Raw genomic sequence first — 18,144 nt, forward strand, 5'->3', positions numbered from 1 at the left:
TCCTTCTATTACATTCCTGACCGCCAGTCTGACTTTTACTGTGAGACCCAGAGAGTATCTCCTTTACAGATGGATGCGTACTAATGTAAGCACTACAAATACGTAATCTTTAAAAGTATGTATAGTAAAAAGGAACTACTGTATAGTACAGGGAACTCTGTTCGAGATTATGCAATAGCCTAAATATGTATAACAATCATTTGGCTGGACACCTGAAACTAACACTGTTAATCAACTATACTCCAACATACGACAGAAAAGTTTAAAAAGTGTGTAAATATCAACTATACATCAAGTAACATTAACATATTTGACCCACAAAATATTTCACACTTTTGAAAGTGCTTTGCTATATATTCTCCTTGATGTCCCATGATGTGACAATATGCAGTATTGTTATTATTTAATTAATTTATTCCAACTTTATAGTTAAAATAATGGGTGGCTCACAGTGTTAATTGCTGAACCACTAGTATAGTTTTGTTTAATAACCTATCATCACTTCTATATCCTGTGAAGTCCTCTGTATAGGATGATAGATACTAAGAGTTTTTCTACAGTTTTTCACTATAACATTTGTACTAAGAAACTGGTAATTATTTTCCTAGCTCAAATACAGGTTAAAACTATAATTTAGGAAAATGACACTTAATAGTTTGAAACTAGCATGCTCACTAACACTTAAATTACTTCATTCCACAACTGTTGAACCTTCAAAAAGATTACTTTTGATCATTTAATTCAGCTAAACCTGTGCAGTCAGAAGCATTTTTCTACGGCTTTCCAAAGTGTTTTCAATTTCTATGTTTTAAGAAATGTACGTTTAATATCACTGACTATAAAGAAAAGCAGCTACTTACCTGTCTGTCCATATGCAAAAATGCAAGCATTATACCCCTGAAAGGCTTTCTCAAGAATTCCTTCCCCAAGGCACTTGAAAACCACTTCTTGACCTAAAACAACAAAAACAGAAAGACTGATTTTTCTTGACATATTTGTATTAGTAACTGAGCCCCAGTCACTAGTAACATTCTCTCAATCCAAAAAAGATGTTGAGTGTATTGCATACCAGGGCTGTGGATTAAGAGCATAATGAATGCAATTTTATTATTTACTCTTCTACACCGTAACTCAGTACCTGGGACAATTTATCATTCTACCCACCGCTTCCCTCTAAGACATTTCTCTGTTTCCTGTGGGTCGCATCGAAGCATCATTTGAATTCGGTTTAGTTCCTTTTCCTGAGTTAGTATGAAAGCGTCATTCAATATAAATGCCTTGTCTCCCCACCTGGATCCTGAGCTTCTGATGAGCAGGAACCATGTCGCCCATATCTTGGTATGTGTGTGCCCCGCTGCACCTAGCGTGGTGCTAAGTACATGCCATGTGCTGAGAAACCATTCATCGCTGGTAGAGGAGGTGTGCTGAGCACAGGTAACCCACAGGTGTTCCCATGGGGGTTAGGGAATAAGTTCTCATCTGTGAGTCTTTCTACAGCTCGCTGCGACTCTTAGGGGTGTTCCATCATGGACTATTTATGTCATGTAGTGCCCAGCTGAAGGGTAAAGGTGTGAAAATCTTTTTAAACATTTAATGAGGCATTTACCGCCTTTTAAAATGGATGTCTTTCTAACATGCAATCCCCACCATCAAGAGAATTAAAGTGATTTTCTCCTTCCTCTGTGCAGAAATTACTGGTTGAAGTACCTCTTTCCTTTACTGGAGCCCCTGACTGATGTCAGTCACACATCTGTCAGTCCACAATCTGTTTATCTCTGTAATCCTAGTGCCTAGTATGAAATGCTTAATAAATGTTTGTCCAGAGAATTAGTCAGTTTAATCATTTTATCCAAATGACAATTCCTTTTACATTTGGAAATAATGCAATATAACATAAGCTCTTGGGTGTATGTTTTTCTTTCATGCATCTGATTTTAGCAGTCTCATTACATTATGACATATCACAGCTACAGAATGGGACTCAAATTAAAAGTGTAAACATGAAACAATATTTTCAATCATCAGGTTGGCAAAAAAAAAAAAACACACAACACACAACAATATCCAATATAGTGAACTGAAGAAATAGGTATTTTCATAAACTGTTGATGGGAGAATGAATGAATGCAGCCATTCCAAGCCATTACTCACAGTACCAAGAAAAAGGAATATGCCCTGGCTCTCTGGCCCACTATGGGGCATCTGCCCTAGAGACCCACTCCCCAAGAGACCCCAGTAAAAGGATGTTCACACAGCATTATTTATAATACTGAAAGTTAGAATCAAGTTAAATGCCAATCAGTAAGGGAGTAGTAGATACATAAAATTTATTTTATATGATGGAATATTTAAACACACCATCTTAAAAAACAAGCAAAACAAATCTATGTGTTTAAGCAATGCTAGAATTCAAAAACATTGTTTTTTAAAAAGTCGTGCTCAGACTGTGCATATAATGTAAAAATTTATGTCCAATAGTATGTATGTGTGTTCTCTATGTGTGCTAAAGTTAAAGAAAAAATTGGATCAGAAGAAAATATACCAAATTTATATAAACTTAGTTCTCAACTTCTGAGTTCTACAAAAGAGGCATTTAAAACATGTTGGTGGAATATGTGGATTTTTTTTTTAGAAGATTATAACTGTAGGGGGCTTCCTAAAAATAAGGGTTAGGAAGACTACCTAAAGACTATTGTATGCGCACATACACAAATACATGGAGAAGAATAAAGTACTGTCAAAATTCTTATCCACTAAAGACACATTTCCAAAATTGCCTTTATGTTATAGTCAAGTATAAGAGTCTTGTGCTCATTAAGAAAATATCTAGAAACTGGAGCCTATTATACAGAGTGAAGTAAGTCAGAAAGAAAAACACCAATACAGTATATTACTGCATATATATGGAATTTAGAAAAATGGTAATGATGATCTTATTGCGAGACAGCAAAAGAGACACAGATATAAAGAACAGACTTTTGGACTCTGTGGGAGAAGGCAAGGGTGGGATGATTTGAGAGAACAGCATTGAAACATGTATATTACCATATGTGAAATAGATCACCAGTCCAAGTTTGATGCATGAAACAGGGTACTCAAAGCTGGTGCACTGGGAAAACCCTGAGGGGTGGGATGGGGAGGGAGGTGCGAGGAGGGTTCAGGATGGGGGGACACATGTATACCCATGGCTGATTCATGTCAATGTATGGCAAAAACCACTACATAATTAGCCTCCAATTAAAACAAATTAATTTTTTAAAAAAGAAAGTATCTTACCCACCTTGTTGCCAATCTTTCATATCCATTGATATTTTTTTTTCTCATATATTTGCTCAAAGGACCTTCCTTATTCCACATGTATTCCCAAGGCCCATGCCAAAACACAGGCTTAAATCTGGACCTGAGCCCTTTAGTGCAGAATTACACTATACCCCTATAGCGTAGGGGAATGAAAAACAGCTTCTGCTCAGGCTTGTGCGACCTGATGGTGGTTCCTAGCCAGGACCCAAGTGCCACTGAAAGCCTTCAAAAAGCACTGCTTTCTTGGCACAAACAGATGAATGGAGCAATCTCGTTTGATCTTCCACACTGGTTAACCAGCCCCGAGAAAGGGAATCTGGTGAGGGTGGGGACAAGATGCTTTAAGACTTGGCTGGATCAAACATCCTGACCGTAATTCATGATTTTGACTCATATTTAGTAACTTGAAAAAATAAAAAAGCAAGAACTTGACTCGATGAAAAGGACTTAACTGCGGGGAAGCACTGTGGTCAAAGAGCTTTTACTCTGGTTTCACAGAGTTTGAAGTCATTAACTCATCAAGGATTTATATCTGTTCTTTTATCAGGGAGTGAGATGGAATACTTTCTGGTTTCTGCTCTGATGCTGAGTAGGCTGGAATTATGAGGGATTATTTTCTCAATGTTTTTTTTCAAGGCCAGGTCACGAGGTTTCATTTACCGTGGTAGGAAAGGCCTTTTTAAACCAAAGATCATTAACAGAAAGGAAAAAAAAAAAAAAAACCCACCCAAGAATGAATGCTATATATAGAGCTATATGAAATAGGTTTATGATGAATCAACTGATAACAACAACTCAGGGTATGTAAACTCAAGTTGCACTAAAAATAACAAATGATAAAAGAATGTTCCAGGTAAAAATATAAGAATAAATTTCAGCTTGACCTATTTCTAAATTATCGCAAATATTAAACAGGATATGAATTAACCTATTTAACCTGTATTATTGTTGCTATTTAGTTGCTAAGTTGTCTGACTCTGTCAGCCAGGCTCCTCTGTCCATGGGATTTCCCAGGCAAGAATACTGGAGTGGGTTGCCATTTCCTTCTCCAGGCGGAAGAGGTTTTACCCACCAAGGGATTGAATTCGTCTCGTGCTTAGCAAGTGGATTCTTTACCACTGAGCCGCCAGGGAAACCCATTAAACCTATATACCTTTATTATTTATGTTAAGAAAAATTAATTTTTTTGTCAACCGCTCTGTTTGCAGTACAATTTACATATTCTATCTATATCACTGCATCTGTGCAATACCCAGATACGGTAGGTATGGACTGTGATCAATAAGGAGATGAGGGGGCCACTAAGAAAGTGGAAGTCATTTGCCCAAGATGTGGCCACCAGAGAGAGGCAGGACCTGGCATATGGGTGATGACTCCCAGATGGACCGAGGCCCATCCATCATCAGTGACTCAGGCCGCATGACACTGGAAATCAGTTACTCCCATCTCTGGTTTCCATGGTAATTTAAAAAAAAAAAAAACAAACTCTCAGAACCCATTACACTCCAGTACCTTTTCCCCCACATCCTTCTACACCACTGAATTATGAGCTCCTTTGAAAACAAGAGCTGTGGCATCTTAGCAGAGTACCTGGCACACGTATGCACTCTTAATTACAGAATTGTCCCTGGTGATATTGCTGTTCTCAGATTAATGTGTTTTTTTTTTTCAGAGAAAACTTTTATTTAAATACATTATAAACATAGCGTAAACAGATCGTATTTGGAAGCTGAAAAGCCTTCAGTGCTACCCAGATCCTTCATCGTCCGTCTAATGTGTATTTAATTGGGGGCCCCTTTCCTCGTAAATGATGGCAAAGGTTTCAAAATACTGTTTGTTGAACTTAAAAAAGTTAATTGTAGGATTTACACTTTGGTCAAAATACAGCTGTTTCTGAAATTCCAATGAGCCCCAAAGACCACAATAGTCTTTGTTGAACAAGGTAACAAGGGTGTGAACACACACATGTCAACGTCATCTGTAACTACCAACTGAATAATTTTGACAAAAATTACAGATTCTAGTGACACCCACATTACCTTCTAGTCATTAAAACAAAATCTATGTGACTGAAAAAAATAACTCAGTCTTTTTGATGTCCACTAAATGTTTACGTAAGTTTTCCAAGAAGTCAAGGTCTTTTAGTTAAGTACTTAGTTACATTTGACAGACAATGTAATTCAGACTTACTGTATTTCATAAAGTTTTGGTTATAACTAGGAAAGGAAAAAAACTGGGAACACAAAATGGAATATGAAAAAGTAGAAAACAGTTATACTCTGTTTCTGAAAAGAATCTTTCTTCTTTCTGTCTTTAAATAGCTACCCCCAAAGCACAATTTATAAAAGGGTAAATACAAAGAACCATATTGTAAAGTCCATGGATTTTTACAAATCTAAGCAAGGCTGGAGTCTAGCAAGACTAGAATCCATTTTATCACTATGGCTTCATGTCTCGAGGGAAATTTACTCTTAAGACAAGAAATAATGAACACTTTCCCTGTTCTACAAAAATACATCAACATTATATTTTTTAATAGCCCCGCTTCATTTCTGCTGTATGCTTTACTGAGGCAGTTCCCTATTAGAGATACTCAGGTTGTTTCCCTTTTCTTTTTTTCTGCAATATTTATCCTTACGTATTTATCTATGTACACTTTTCTATTAACTTTACTAGGCAAAACTCCAAAAACATTGAATTACTAACTCCTCTAGAAATGCAAGAGTCTTTTTTTCCTACAACTTCAACAATGCTATTATCATTCTTCCTGATTGTGATTAACAGAAAAAGCAAGCTCCTTGCTTTGTTAAATTAAAATTTTCCTTTCCTTAGTTTATTGTCCATTTGTATTTACTCTTCAGTAAATTGACTGAGTCCTATGTTTACTTGTATAAATCAATTGGTTTAGTAATTGCTTAAGTATTCATTCAAAAATGCCCATCATTTATTCAGGATATTAACCTTTGGTCTGTCACATGTTGTACATATTTCTCCCAGTCTGTCATTTACCTTTCAGTCTTATGTTGTTCTTTGTCATACAAAAGCTTTTGGTCTTTCACATTCAAATCTCTTCTCTTCCTTTATGATTTTCGTTTATGGTATACATCACACTTTCAAAATCCTTCTGGATTATCATTACCTCAAGTTACATAGCTATTTATGCATCTCTTCTTCTAGTCTTATTTTGTTTTTTCCAGTTTTATTTCCAAACTTGAATGCTACTTATCAGCTGTGTAACCTTGGGCAAGATCTCCTTTATTAATAAAACGGGAATAATACTTGTTCTCTTTCTGAATTGCTGGTGTGATTTAATAAGGCAGTACAGTAAAGCACTTACCAGAGTGTCTGGCCATTGTAAGTCTAGAATATATTTTAGCTAATATCCATAATTAATATCATCTCTTAAATTTTTAACCAACTAAAACTAATTTTGGTATAAAGATAGAGGTACTCATTTAATTATTTTTCCTTAAATAGCTCCTCCATCTTTGCAACAAATCACTGAGACAATCCAATCCCATTTTCAAGATAAAAGACACTTATTCTTAGAAACAAAAATTAGGAATCATTTGTTGCTATTTCTCTAGCGCCTCTAGGGGTCCCACTTTCAAAATTTTATGATGGTGTACTCACATGTGAGAGAAAAAAGGGAGCATGTGAACAAGTGTGTGTGTGTGTGTTCTGCGTCATAATGAGAAGAGGAAGAAGGAACAGTATCATTAATTATTCGGAGCTGTATATGCCAACCCAGGTTGTCCAGCGGAGGAAAGATATTTACCATTTTTTAATAACATTAAGATATCTCAGAAAGGTACAGGGAAAAAAGCAACTTAATAAATCATATCAATAAAACTAAACAGAAGTATTCTCTAAAGAGCTCCCCTCTTTTTTTTTTTTTTTTTATTCTGGTGCCTTGTAGCTTGATGAATCCCTGCCTGGGGTTCTACTTAATCAATTCTTTGGTTTGGTGACTGTCAATCACCACTGGTACAATAAACAAACATTTAAAAAAAGCCAAGACTGTCTCCCAAAGCCTAAAAATTCCACGTAGGTGCCACACACTCTTCTGCCCTCCTCAGCATAATCAGTTTTCCATGACACATGAACAGTGGCTACACTTCACTCTGTGATGGACAGAGAATATTAACCATCAAAGACCCCTTACACAGTCGAGTAAGGAGAGTCTGGTTTATCCAAAAGTCTGAAGGTGTTTGTTTTTAATCTGTTCCTTTCTAAACACAGGAATCCCTTTTTTTCAGTACAGGAAAAAGCAACTTGTCCACTGCTTTTAGAAACTTAGTTAACTAACAAAAAAAAAGGAGCTGCTTCTGCTGGATGGTGGGAATCGGGGAATCCATAAAAGATGCTCTGCTCCCACCCTTAATGTTTCCTGACTCCAGTTCACAAATGGAATGAAGTGCCCTTGTCTAGGAGAATGTGTATCAGCCCAGAAAGGAAAGCCAGAAGTCCCGATGGAAGTAGAAGGATCTATGAGAATTTCTTTCTGTCCCAGACATACCACGCGTAGGCACAACTTGGTCCAACCTAAGAGCCTGTGACTTTTCCGCAGGATCCCTGCCCAACAGGAGACAGCCACTCTGCCAATGCCAGCTCCACGTGCCAGGTGCGGGGAGTCCACGGGGCAAACCTGACCTCACTTGTTCAGAACCATGACCAAGATGCCAATTTCCTCTGTGGGGCTTATGATTAGACACCTATAACCGTGTGGACAAGTCTTAAAACACAGGCATGCCCGCAGCAACCCACAACACAATGTCAGAACTGTAGAGAGGGCTCCTGATTGGAATTTCTGCAAGCCAAGTCACAGAAGACCTGACCCACCCAGCCCTGAGTCACACATGGTACAGACCTCTCCATTGCTAACACCCTGAGTCTCCACACTTGTGCACAGCCTATCCCTCCTGGGAACAGCAGTAATGGCCTCAGAGCTACCAGGCATGTGCACTGGGAGCTGAAGAAGCAAGGGAATTCTCTCTATAGCAGGGCCCTGGTACCAAAGTACAGAGGAAGAGAAACCAGGGGAGAGGGAAAGTGCATACCACACATACGCCAACTCTGCACAGTGGCTACGCTCTAGGAAAAGCGAGAACAAACTAAGAGGGCGTGACCTTGGGACTTCCTAGTGGTCCAGTGGGTAAGACTATGAACTTCCAGTGCAAGGGACACATGTTCGATCCCTGGTCAGGGAGCTAAGATTTCACATGCCAGGCAGCGTGGCCAAAAAACCCCCAGAAACTCAAAAAGGGCATGGGCATGCATGCTTCATCACTTCAGTCGTGTCTAACTCTTGCAACCCCATGGACTGTAACCCAGGAGGCTCCTCTGTCCATGGGGCTCTCCAGGCAAGAATACTGGAGTGGGTTGCCATTTCCTTTTCCAGGGGATCTTCCCAACTCAGGGATCGAACCCGCATCTCCTGAGTCTCCCGCACTGCAGGCGGATTCTTTACCACTGAGCCACCGGGAAAGCCCCGAAGAGGGCACAATCTTGTCTCATTCACAATCTGCATGAGTCAAGCCAGCTTCACATAGATCAGGCCTGACCAAAGCACTCAGTTTGGAGATCCAGGGTTGGACACAACATAAGCACTGAATATTTCTAAAGTAGTGACTTAGAAGAGCAGTCAGAATTTTAACACCATTTTATCACTTTAAACAGAACCTCCAGTCTTCCTTCTTTCTCCCATCTCTTTTCTCACTGGAGTTCAAGTGAAAAAATAAAATGCATATATTTATGACCTGGAATTCCTGGGCTTGCGCGTTTGGGAGGGTGTTTTTCCACTCCTAACCGAGGCTGACAGCCCTGGCGACTGTGACGAGTCTGGACTTGGCAGGTGGCACGGCTCCCAAGCCAAGCACCTGGACGGGGTGAGAGACGTCAGGCTCCACACACAAACCCGAAGGGGCGAGGGCTGCATCTCGGTAAATCTCTCCCCCAATTAGCACAACTCTCAGAAACGGTCACAGGTAGAGGCCTTAAACCTGGTTGACATTAAATGACCCCAAACTACAGACTTTAGATAGCGGGACTAGGGCTTTCAAGGCTTGACTCGGTGACATGAGATTTAAGTTTTAGTCAACTACAGAAGGTTGCCCTCGAGGGGCTGGGTAAGAACCAGGACCCCGAGAACCTAGGCCTGGAGCGTAAAGGTCGACGCGGGCTGTTTTCCACAGTGGCCTCTGGGAGCGGCCAGCCCCGCCGTCCGCAGCAGCCCTCCTCACAGCACGGCCTGGGTGACTCACCCGGACAGACGTGCCCAGCCCAGAGACAGCGCTGGGGCCCGTCATGAGCTGGCGGTGAACTTCAGCGCCTTTTTCTGTCGCCTGATAAAGTGGCTGAGTCATGGGGGGAGGAGGGTCAGGCATCGGGTCCCCGGAGGAAAGACCTGTGGGGCCCGCCTCAGCAGAAAACGCATTTTGGAGTTATTTTCAGGAGGGTGCTTTCACATTCAACAGCTGCTGAAAAAGTCACTGTGTTTCATCCCCACCTGCTTGACGGTTTGCCACAGTCTCTGACACAGAGGCAGGTCTGACTCAGTATCTCTTCTGGACTGTGGGGTGCATGGGACTGACAGCACTTGAGGCGAGGGAAGAAGAAAGCCAAACCAAACACAGGCAATCAGGATTCCAGAGAACTTCCGACAGGAGGGAGAAGGCGAACAGTATTATTCCTGGCTAGATGCCAAGCCAGAACACTTCAACAGTATGATTTCCTAAGCACAGCCTCCTGCTGGGATGAGAGAAAAGAGTGGAGGGCCCAGGATTGCAGCAGAATCCACAAAGTCCTCACACGTACTTGTCATGGACCCAGATTCACCTTTACCACTGCATTCAGCTCTCCTACAAGTAGCAGGGCCTCTCTGAACCTCAGTTTCCTCTTTTGTAAAATGGGGCCAATATCAGATTCTACTGATTGGGCATTTTGACAATTAAATGATCTGCTGCAGGTAAAGGAGTGAGCACAGTGCTGGGAACCTAGTGCTCAGGATTCTACTGTCTGTTGTTATTATTATTATCCATCCCATAAACGCACCCAGCTAAGTGAAGCAATGTCTCTGGGTGCCAAGAAATAACTCTAGGGCAGGGTTCCCCAACCTCCAGGATCTAATACCTAATGATCTGAAGTGGAGCTGATGTAACAATAATAGAAATAAAGCACACGATAAATGTAATGTGCTTGAATCATCCCGAACTCCCTGCCCAGTCCATGGAGAAATTGTCTTCCATGAAACCAATCCCTAGGGTCAAAAAGCTTGGGGACTGCAGCCCTAAGGAATGTGTATGCATGCTCAGTTGCTCAGCATGTCTGACTCTTTGCAACTCCATGAACTGTAGCCCACCAGTCTTCTCTGTCCATGGAATTATCCAGGAAGGAATACTGGAGTGGGTTGCCATTTTCTCTTCCAGGGGATCTTCCCTAGCCAGGGATCGAACCCACATCTCCTGCACTGCAGGAGGATTCTTTACCTCTGAGCTACGAGGGACGCCCCAAGGAATAGATATGGACAAAGAAAGGAAAGCGGAAGAAGGTAGGGTTGGGTGGGATTAAAAAATCTGGGAGTAGAGATGAGAAAAAAGAATACACATATACTCTTTTAAAAAATTAAACAGTATCAGCCTAGCTTACTCCAAAAAATTTTTCTTAACTGACCTTCACTTACCCAATTTTCTGAATTAACGAACAGTTTCTCTTCCCCAGTAAAATACACTGGAGCATGCCCGCTGCATACTAAATCATCCAGCTGGTAGACAACTCACTAGACTCCCACCAGATGAGTTATGTTCTTACAAAGGGTCAGTTGTGTTTGCTCCTAGACTGGCTTATATCAATTGCACTTCTCCACAATTACATAATTAACACATGCAAAAAGGGAGTTGCTAGTTTTAAGAAAACAAGGTTGGATGCTTAGGGACAACTTGATAAGGGCAAGTCACTAAAACAACTGTCAAATTAGGAATGGGTGAGAATTTGGAAAAGACAAAGAAAAATCTAGAAGGATTCTACAGTCAGATTGTTTCATAAACATCTTTTTAAGATGGCATGCTCCACTTCCAGTGAATCTCTAACTTTTCACATAGTCAAGTACTATTGCTTCTCATAATCACAGGGAAAACTTCCACAGTTTTGACAAACTCAATAGCTAACAGTTATTGAGTATTAATTCTGTGATGCAAGGTACTTGCTGAGGATTTATATACACTTGAATATTTTTTAAAAAAGAATACAATATGCTAAAATGAATACTTTGGAACTCTGCTTAAAAATTGGTTTTATTTTGGCTACTGTCACTTTTTAGAATGTAAATTTTGATGCACAGTTAAATAATATGAAACAGAAATCGTTTCTACCTCTGAGCACATAAACTTTCCCATCAAGAGAACAGACTCAGACATGGCTACTCTCCCCACAGAGATTGCCCATGGCTGGGGGGCACTCAGCCGGCCCCTCATGGTACAAAGAAACATTAGTAGAACAAGAATCAGATGAAAAACATTTGTCCTGAATTGCAGGGTACTACAAAAACTAAAAACACAGGCTTCAGCAAATCTGAGCAACATACCATATGGTGAGAACTGTTATATAATTTCTAAGTCAACAGTTTAGACTCTCAGGTCAGGAAACGTTCATGTCCACATAGATTGCCCAGAAATACCATCACAGACCAATTTCTATTTGGTATGAAGATTTATAGAAAAACAGGTTTATGAAAAATATTCTCCTAATAGGAAGGAAAGTGAAACCAAGGTTACTGGAAGTCATTGTTATTTGCCAACCTGACACATTTTAGGCGTATGATAAAAAATGTGTTGGTTTATGGCCAAGAAGTCTTTAAATGAAATTAGCAGTGATTTAAACATTTACAAAGACCTATTATCTGTTATGGTGCTCTAAAATTTCACTATAATAACCTTTTTCTTATTACTGAAAATAATGGAGAAGTAATGGTTTTCTTAATAACGGGCCTTTAGCAGATCACTTGCTGACTTTTTAATCCCAAGTGTGGATCTTTGTTTATGTATATATATTTATGGGCTTGGGAAGCGGAGGAGAATTGGGTTTACGTAGAAATGCCATGTTTTGAATGCCTAATTCTGCAGGTTACTTGTTTTTTTTTTAAGCCCTGTCACAAAGGTTTTTGCTTAAAGATTCGGAACAATGCACAGACAAGCATTATTATGACTCACTAACCAAAAGGTACTAATAAGCGATAATATAATTAAAATGTGCAATGTCTCAAAGCATGATTCAATGCAATTCAAACGGCTTAACAAACAAGCCTTTGATTTGCCTCTGAAAAGTCCACTGCAACAGCTGTGCGGCCAGCATAAAATGTCTGATTCATGTTTAATCCGAGAGCTGGAGGAGATCTGAGACCATTCTAGGCTATAGATCCTCCCTCTACAGATGAAGAAAAAGACACTCCCAAAGTTTAGCAGTTTGTGGCAAAACCAGGTCTCATAGATACCAGCACGTACAATGCATTTTCTCTCCAAAGGACTGATGCTACTATCCTTACTACTGCTACAGTGAGACAGTGATAAAGATGATGATAAATATTAAGTGAGCTTTTCCTATGGTTTAAGGTACTTTACATGAACAGGTCATTCAGTTCTCAAATCAACCTATGGGAGCAGGATTAATATAATTATATAACCTAAGAGGAAACAGAACTGCCTGAACCGACACAGATAAAAAGGTGCTGGAGGCGGGACTGGAACCCAGGCAGTTTGATTTAAAAGCCCACATGCTTCCATCACTCCACCCAACCCAGTGCTGTGCCCTTAAACCTACTACAGAATTACAGATTTCTACAGCAGCCTGAGAGTGGAAGCTCTTGCTTGGTGTAGTAGCCTTTAATAAATAGAGTAACATAAAACATAACTTAGAATTGAACATTGACACACCCCATGAAATCAAGAGCCTCCCTTTGCTCTTTCAGTCCAGGCACTCATCTTGCTCCCTCCCACCTCCTTTCTGGCCCCCGAGTTTTGAGAGCTGCCTCAAGAGCTCTGATTCAGTATCAATGATGCCATTCTTTATTGAGCCTGACAAATAGGTCGGTTTCAGGAACTATGTGCTTCCCCTTCTCCGTTTCCTCTATGCCCAATCAGAGAATGAATGCTTCTATCTTAATGTTTCCATTCACAATTAAGACGGAATTGCGTTTTTTTTTTTTTAAACTAAACAGAAAAGAAATCAAACTATAATTCAATATAAAATAAAACTTGACTATATGGTGGAAATCAATATGATATTATAAAGCAATATCTTCCAATTAAAAATTAATATTGAATTTAAAAAAGTAAAATTAGTATAGAAACCACTCAACTAATCTACTAGCAATATATTTAGTAGGCAGATTATTTGCAATGAGTATCAAAAAACCTAAGAGAGTGGCGAGCAAGAATTTTACTGCTGAGGTGGTCACAGCATTTGCACAACAAGAATGTCTAAAGAATAAGAAACTTTCTCCCCACACTCTGTAAATAGATGCTACTCTATCAATCAAGAAAATCCTATTTCAGGCTAACTGGAACGTGGAATTTACTGTGATCATGCAAACAAAGATTTAGTAAAGTTTAGGCTATCAGTATGTTTAGAAAGCATTTTTATCTATTTATATATTCATCAACATACTATATGTAGCGAAAAGCTACAGAAATCTTGACTTCCACATTTGAATTGTATCATCTGTACTTAATAAAGTTATTTCCAGTAGGAAAAAAGTTTACATTCAGAGGCATAAGTGATACATTGCAGAACACCAGGATGGTCTCTATGGGTAGTTAATGGAGGACATGATTGTAGAGATGTGGAAAAGGAAGAGAAAAACAATCTTCCTAAAACATTTATTAACCACATCACTCCAACAGCCTCTTTTTTTTTTTCTTTTTTAACAGTTCTTAGCCTAGATTTTTAAAATTTCCTGTTATCGGGCTTCACTCAACATGTACAAGTAAGTCTCTCACTGACTCCCCATAAGATGCATCTTCTGCTTGGACCGGTGTTACACACCATGCTCACTTCCACTTCTGCACCCTCACTCATGAAAAAGCCAAATGAAGTATTTGCGGGCACCTTCCACTGGCCAGCTCATGCAGTTACCTACGGAACCCTCATAACAACATCTAAGTACTATAATTGACATGCTTCCCATTTTACAGAAAAGAAACTATAGCTCAGAGAGATTAAATTGTCTAAGAGAATCAAAGCAAGCGTCCTGAGACTTAAACCAGAGCGGACTTCAGAGTCCACATGCTTTCCTTGACACCATACGCTTCTTCTCGTCTGGATGCCCTCCATACTGTGCGTGTGCGCACTCCTGCCCGACTCTTTGCAACCCTATGGACTGTACCCTGCCAGCCTCCTCTGTCCATGGAATTCTCCAGGCAAGAATACTGGAGTGGGTGGCCATTTCCTCCTCCAGGGGTTCTTCCCCACCCACCCAGGGATCGAACTCACATCTCCTGCATCGGCAGGTGGATTCGTTACTACTGAGCCACCTGGGAAGCCTGCCTTCCATACTGCCCTTTGGTTAAATCTATGCTAAAGTTTTATGTCCAGTTACAGTCCCACTTCCTCTATGATTTCTTCCCAGGCCACTTCAGTCTTTTCAGATTTTGCCTCTCCTTGGGTTTTCTATAGTACTTAAAACCTGTAATATTTTGAGCTTAAATATTATCTCCAAATGCCTGGAGATTTTGTTTGTTTGCATTCTTTTGCTTTCCAACTTAGGTTTTAATTTCTCAAGGGCTTCCTTGGCTGCACACACAGTAGGGGTTTAATGAATATTTAAGGAACTATTCTGAATCTTTCTGGCTTCCTGGGTTAAATAAGAAGAACAATCACACCGGGCTGGAGCACAGAATGGATGGTAGGCAGACCGGGAGCAGCGGGTAGGGAAGGTAGATGGGGTTATATATTAATAATAAAGGACCTTAAATGTCATCCAAGGAGTATAGATTTTATCTATAAGTGATGAGGAGTCCTCTAAAGTATTTGAGAATTTCCTAAGAGTTTCAATCCAGGGAGCTATATCGGACTACATCCAGAATAATATCAACTGAACAGAATGAGAGACTGTGCTTTGCATAGCCACAGCATTTGTCCTCATTTGCTTCTGTCACAGTACAAAGTGTTTTATTTAAATCCAAAAGCACACACCCAGAATGAAAATACACACAGCGCTAACAGTCAAGGCAGACTCTGTAGAATATATTATCTAGCATCTCAAAGGACTAATAAAAAGACAAATTAATTACAGCCAACATTAAAAAATTATTTATTCACATTAATAAAATACACTACTGAAGTTGCAGGAATGATGTTTGGAAAGAAGGCTTATTTACCCAACGTGAGCCCCGGAAGGAATTTTCCAACTTCAAGATTAACTTTTGAAAAAGCTACATATCAAATAATTTCTCAGCAAATTTTCTTTATGTGGCAAGGAAAAGGTTATCAAGAAACAAAATTTCCTACAAGCAGATGACTTCCTTTGGCTTCTAATCTTTTAAGATCTACAGACTCTCCATCATCCTCTTGCCCTTTCGTTCAGTAAATGGAAAAATTAGTCAACTGAGATTCTTTTTTTTGAATATTTATTTATGTTTGTGTGTATTTATTTAGCTGCACCAGGTCTTAAGTCAGTCCTGTGGACTCTTAGTTACGGCATGTGGGATCTAGTCTCCTGACCAGGGATGGAACCTGGGCCCCCTGCATTGGGAGCTTGGAGTCTTAGCCACTGGACCACCAGGGAAGTAAGTCCCAGCTGAGATTTTCATAAGTAGAAGTAAGGAGAAATGCTCATTAAGACGATGTATTTAAGAAAAGGAGTCACAGTCAGAAGGACTTTTACCTCCTCCAGTAAAACAAGTGCTTCCCTCTTGAGCTTATTTTAACTCCTAGGAAAGGTAAAGATTCACCTGTGATCACAAATAATAAAATTATTAATAGCAGTCATTTGTATTTAATGAAATAGGGATAAAATGCCTCAAAAGGAAGGAACAGTAGCAAAATGTGGGGCCAGGAGGCCATGTTTCCCTGAAGAAAGAAGAACTTCAGTTCACATCACCACTGACTACTCTAGAACACTCAGGACGTGAGAGGGTCCTGAAAACCAACAGCATCTGTGCTTTGCTTGTTTAAATGAGCAGAGCATTCTCTACAAGTCCGAGATGAGGGAAGACAGGACACATTCAACCTCCTTTTCGTGTGATAACCACAATACAGCTCGAGGTGTTTCCCCGTTATCTCTAATCCTTGGAACACCTCTAAAGATACTTCATACCCCCTTTACAGGTGAAGAACCTGACGCTTAAGGAGCTTGGGGTCAGGGAGGGGGAACCTGTCTTCAGTTTCTCAGCAAGTACATGGCTGAGCCAGATCCTGAAACCAAATCTTACTGGCTTCAAAGCCCACATGCTAGAATTGGAAAGAATGAGTGCAAATTTTATGGAAAAAACAGAACCCCGGAATAATTAAAGAAAACTGACGTAACAGAAGAACAGGCCAGAGGCTCAACATCAAGTAGAGAGAGACAATCAACTTACCAGCATATTTTGTTGTGTTAGATTCATCCATGGACCAAAAGCAATAATCAAATGCAAATACCTGGATGAAAGAACAGAATATTAAACTTAAAAACTTATTAACTTCCACGAGTAAATCAGACTGAAAAAAAATTCACTGATGAGGATGCCTGCTTCTGTCTGATTTAAAAGAACAAACAAAAACCAGAAGTCTGATGCTTTATTAACCCTGAAGTTTCTTTCAGACTAAACTGGCTATTTTCTTGTATTACAAGAAATACAAGGTTATTTTCTTGTATTAGAGTAAACTGTATAAGAAAATTGCTACTTACTCCATATTCAAACAAACACACCTCTTAGCCAAAGTATTTTAAATTATACATATAGTGAGAAAAGACAACGGCTTCTCTCCCAAGTCTGCAGTGTCAGCAGATGCTGAAATGGTGGACCAGGTAGACCTTCTATGGTGGACCTTCCATGGCTTCACAAGAAATACTAAAGTGATCAACTTTCACTGAAATCAGTCCCACCTAACTTTCCATGACGCTATCATTTCTAGCATAGCTAAAGGTTTGTCAAAACTTCCCACATTTCCAGAAATCTTAGACTCCCAATCCTGGGCCAAGTATCGTTAATATATCAATTCACTCTTGCATGCTTTAGCTTTTTGTATAGTTACTGAATGCCTACTATGTACTAGGAATGGTTGATGCAGCTCTATCAGTTCAGTTCAGTTGCTCAGTCGTGTCCAACTCTTTGCGACCCTGTGGACTGCAGCACTCCAAGCTTCCCTGCTCCATAAAGACACACCTCTAACCGCTGTTTTCCATGCATATGACCATCACTCATGTTCCAGCCATCTTTACCACATGCACAGGGCAATGCTCCCCAAAGTATGCACCAAGGGACGGCAGTTTCCTGAGATAGTCCATGAAATAAAGATTACACCATGTTGGAAATGGTACATATTTTCCCTGTTTAAGATTTTCTATGCAATTCTCAATATTAAAGGTGCTGAAAAGTCTTCAGCAAATAAACCCATTTTTTTAAAATTCATTTTTATCGGCGTATAGTTGCTTTACCATGTTGTGTTTCTACTATACAGCAAAATGAATCAGCCATACATATATGGGGATATATATGGGGACATATATCCCCTCCCTTCTGGACTGTCCTTCCCATTCAGGTCACCACAGCACATTAGGTATAATTTCCTGTTCTGTACAGTATGTTCTCATTAGTTATCTATTTTTCAGATAGTATCGACAGTATATATATATTAAACATCAATCCC

At 39.7% G+C, this 18,144-nt stretch overlaps 1 protein-coding gene across 3 annotated transcripts in view; it reads right to left on the reverse strand.

Annotated features, from left to right (window-relative positions):
- KIF13A (kinesin family member 13A) overlaps positions 1-18,144 on the reverse strand; it is a 194,890-nt gene that overhangs the window by 80,713 nt on the left and 96,033 nt on the right. For all 3 annotated transcript variants that reach the window (XM_018038721.1, XM_018038723.1, XM_018038722.1), the window contains exons 4-5: positions 16,872-16,932; positions 861-953 (exon numbers count right to left, since the gene is read on the reverse strand). In XM_018038721.1, coding sequence (XP_017894210.1) covers positions 861-953; positions 16,872-16,932 — 154 coding nt within the window. The remainder of the gene's footprint in view (positions 1-860; positions 954-16,871; positions 16,933-18,144) is intronic.

The sequence above is a fragment of the Capra hircus genome, chromosome 23 (assembly GCF_001704415.2).
Source record: "Capra hircus breed San Clemente chromosome 23, ASM170441v1, whole genome shotgun sequence".
In the NCBI taxonomy this organism is placed as follows: Eukaryota; Metazoa; Chordata; class Mammalia; order Artiodactyla; family Bovidae; genus Capra; species Capra hircus.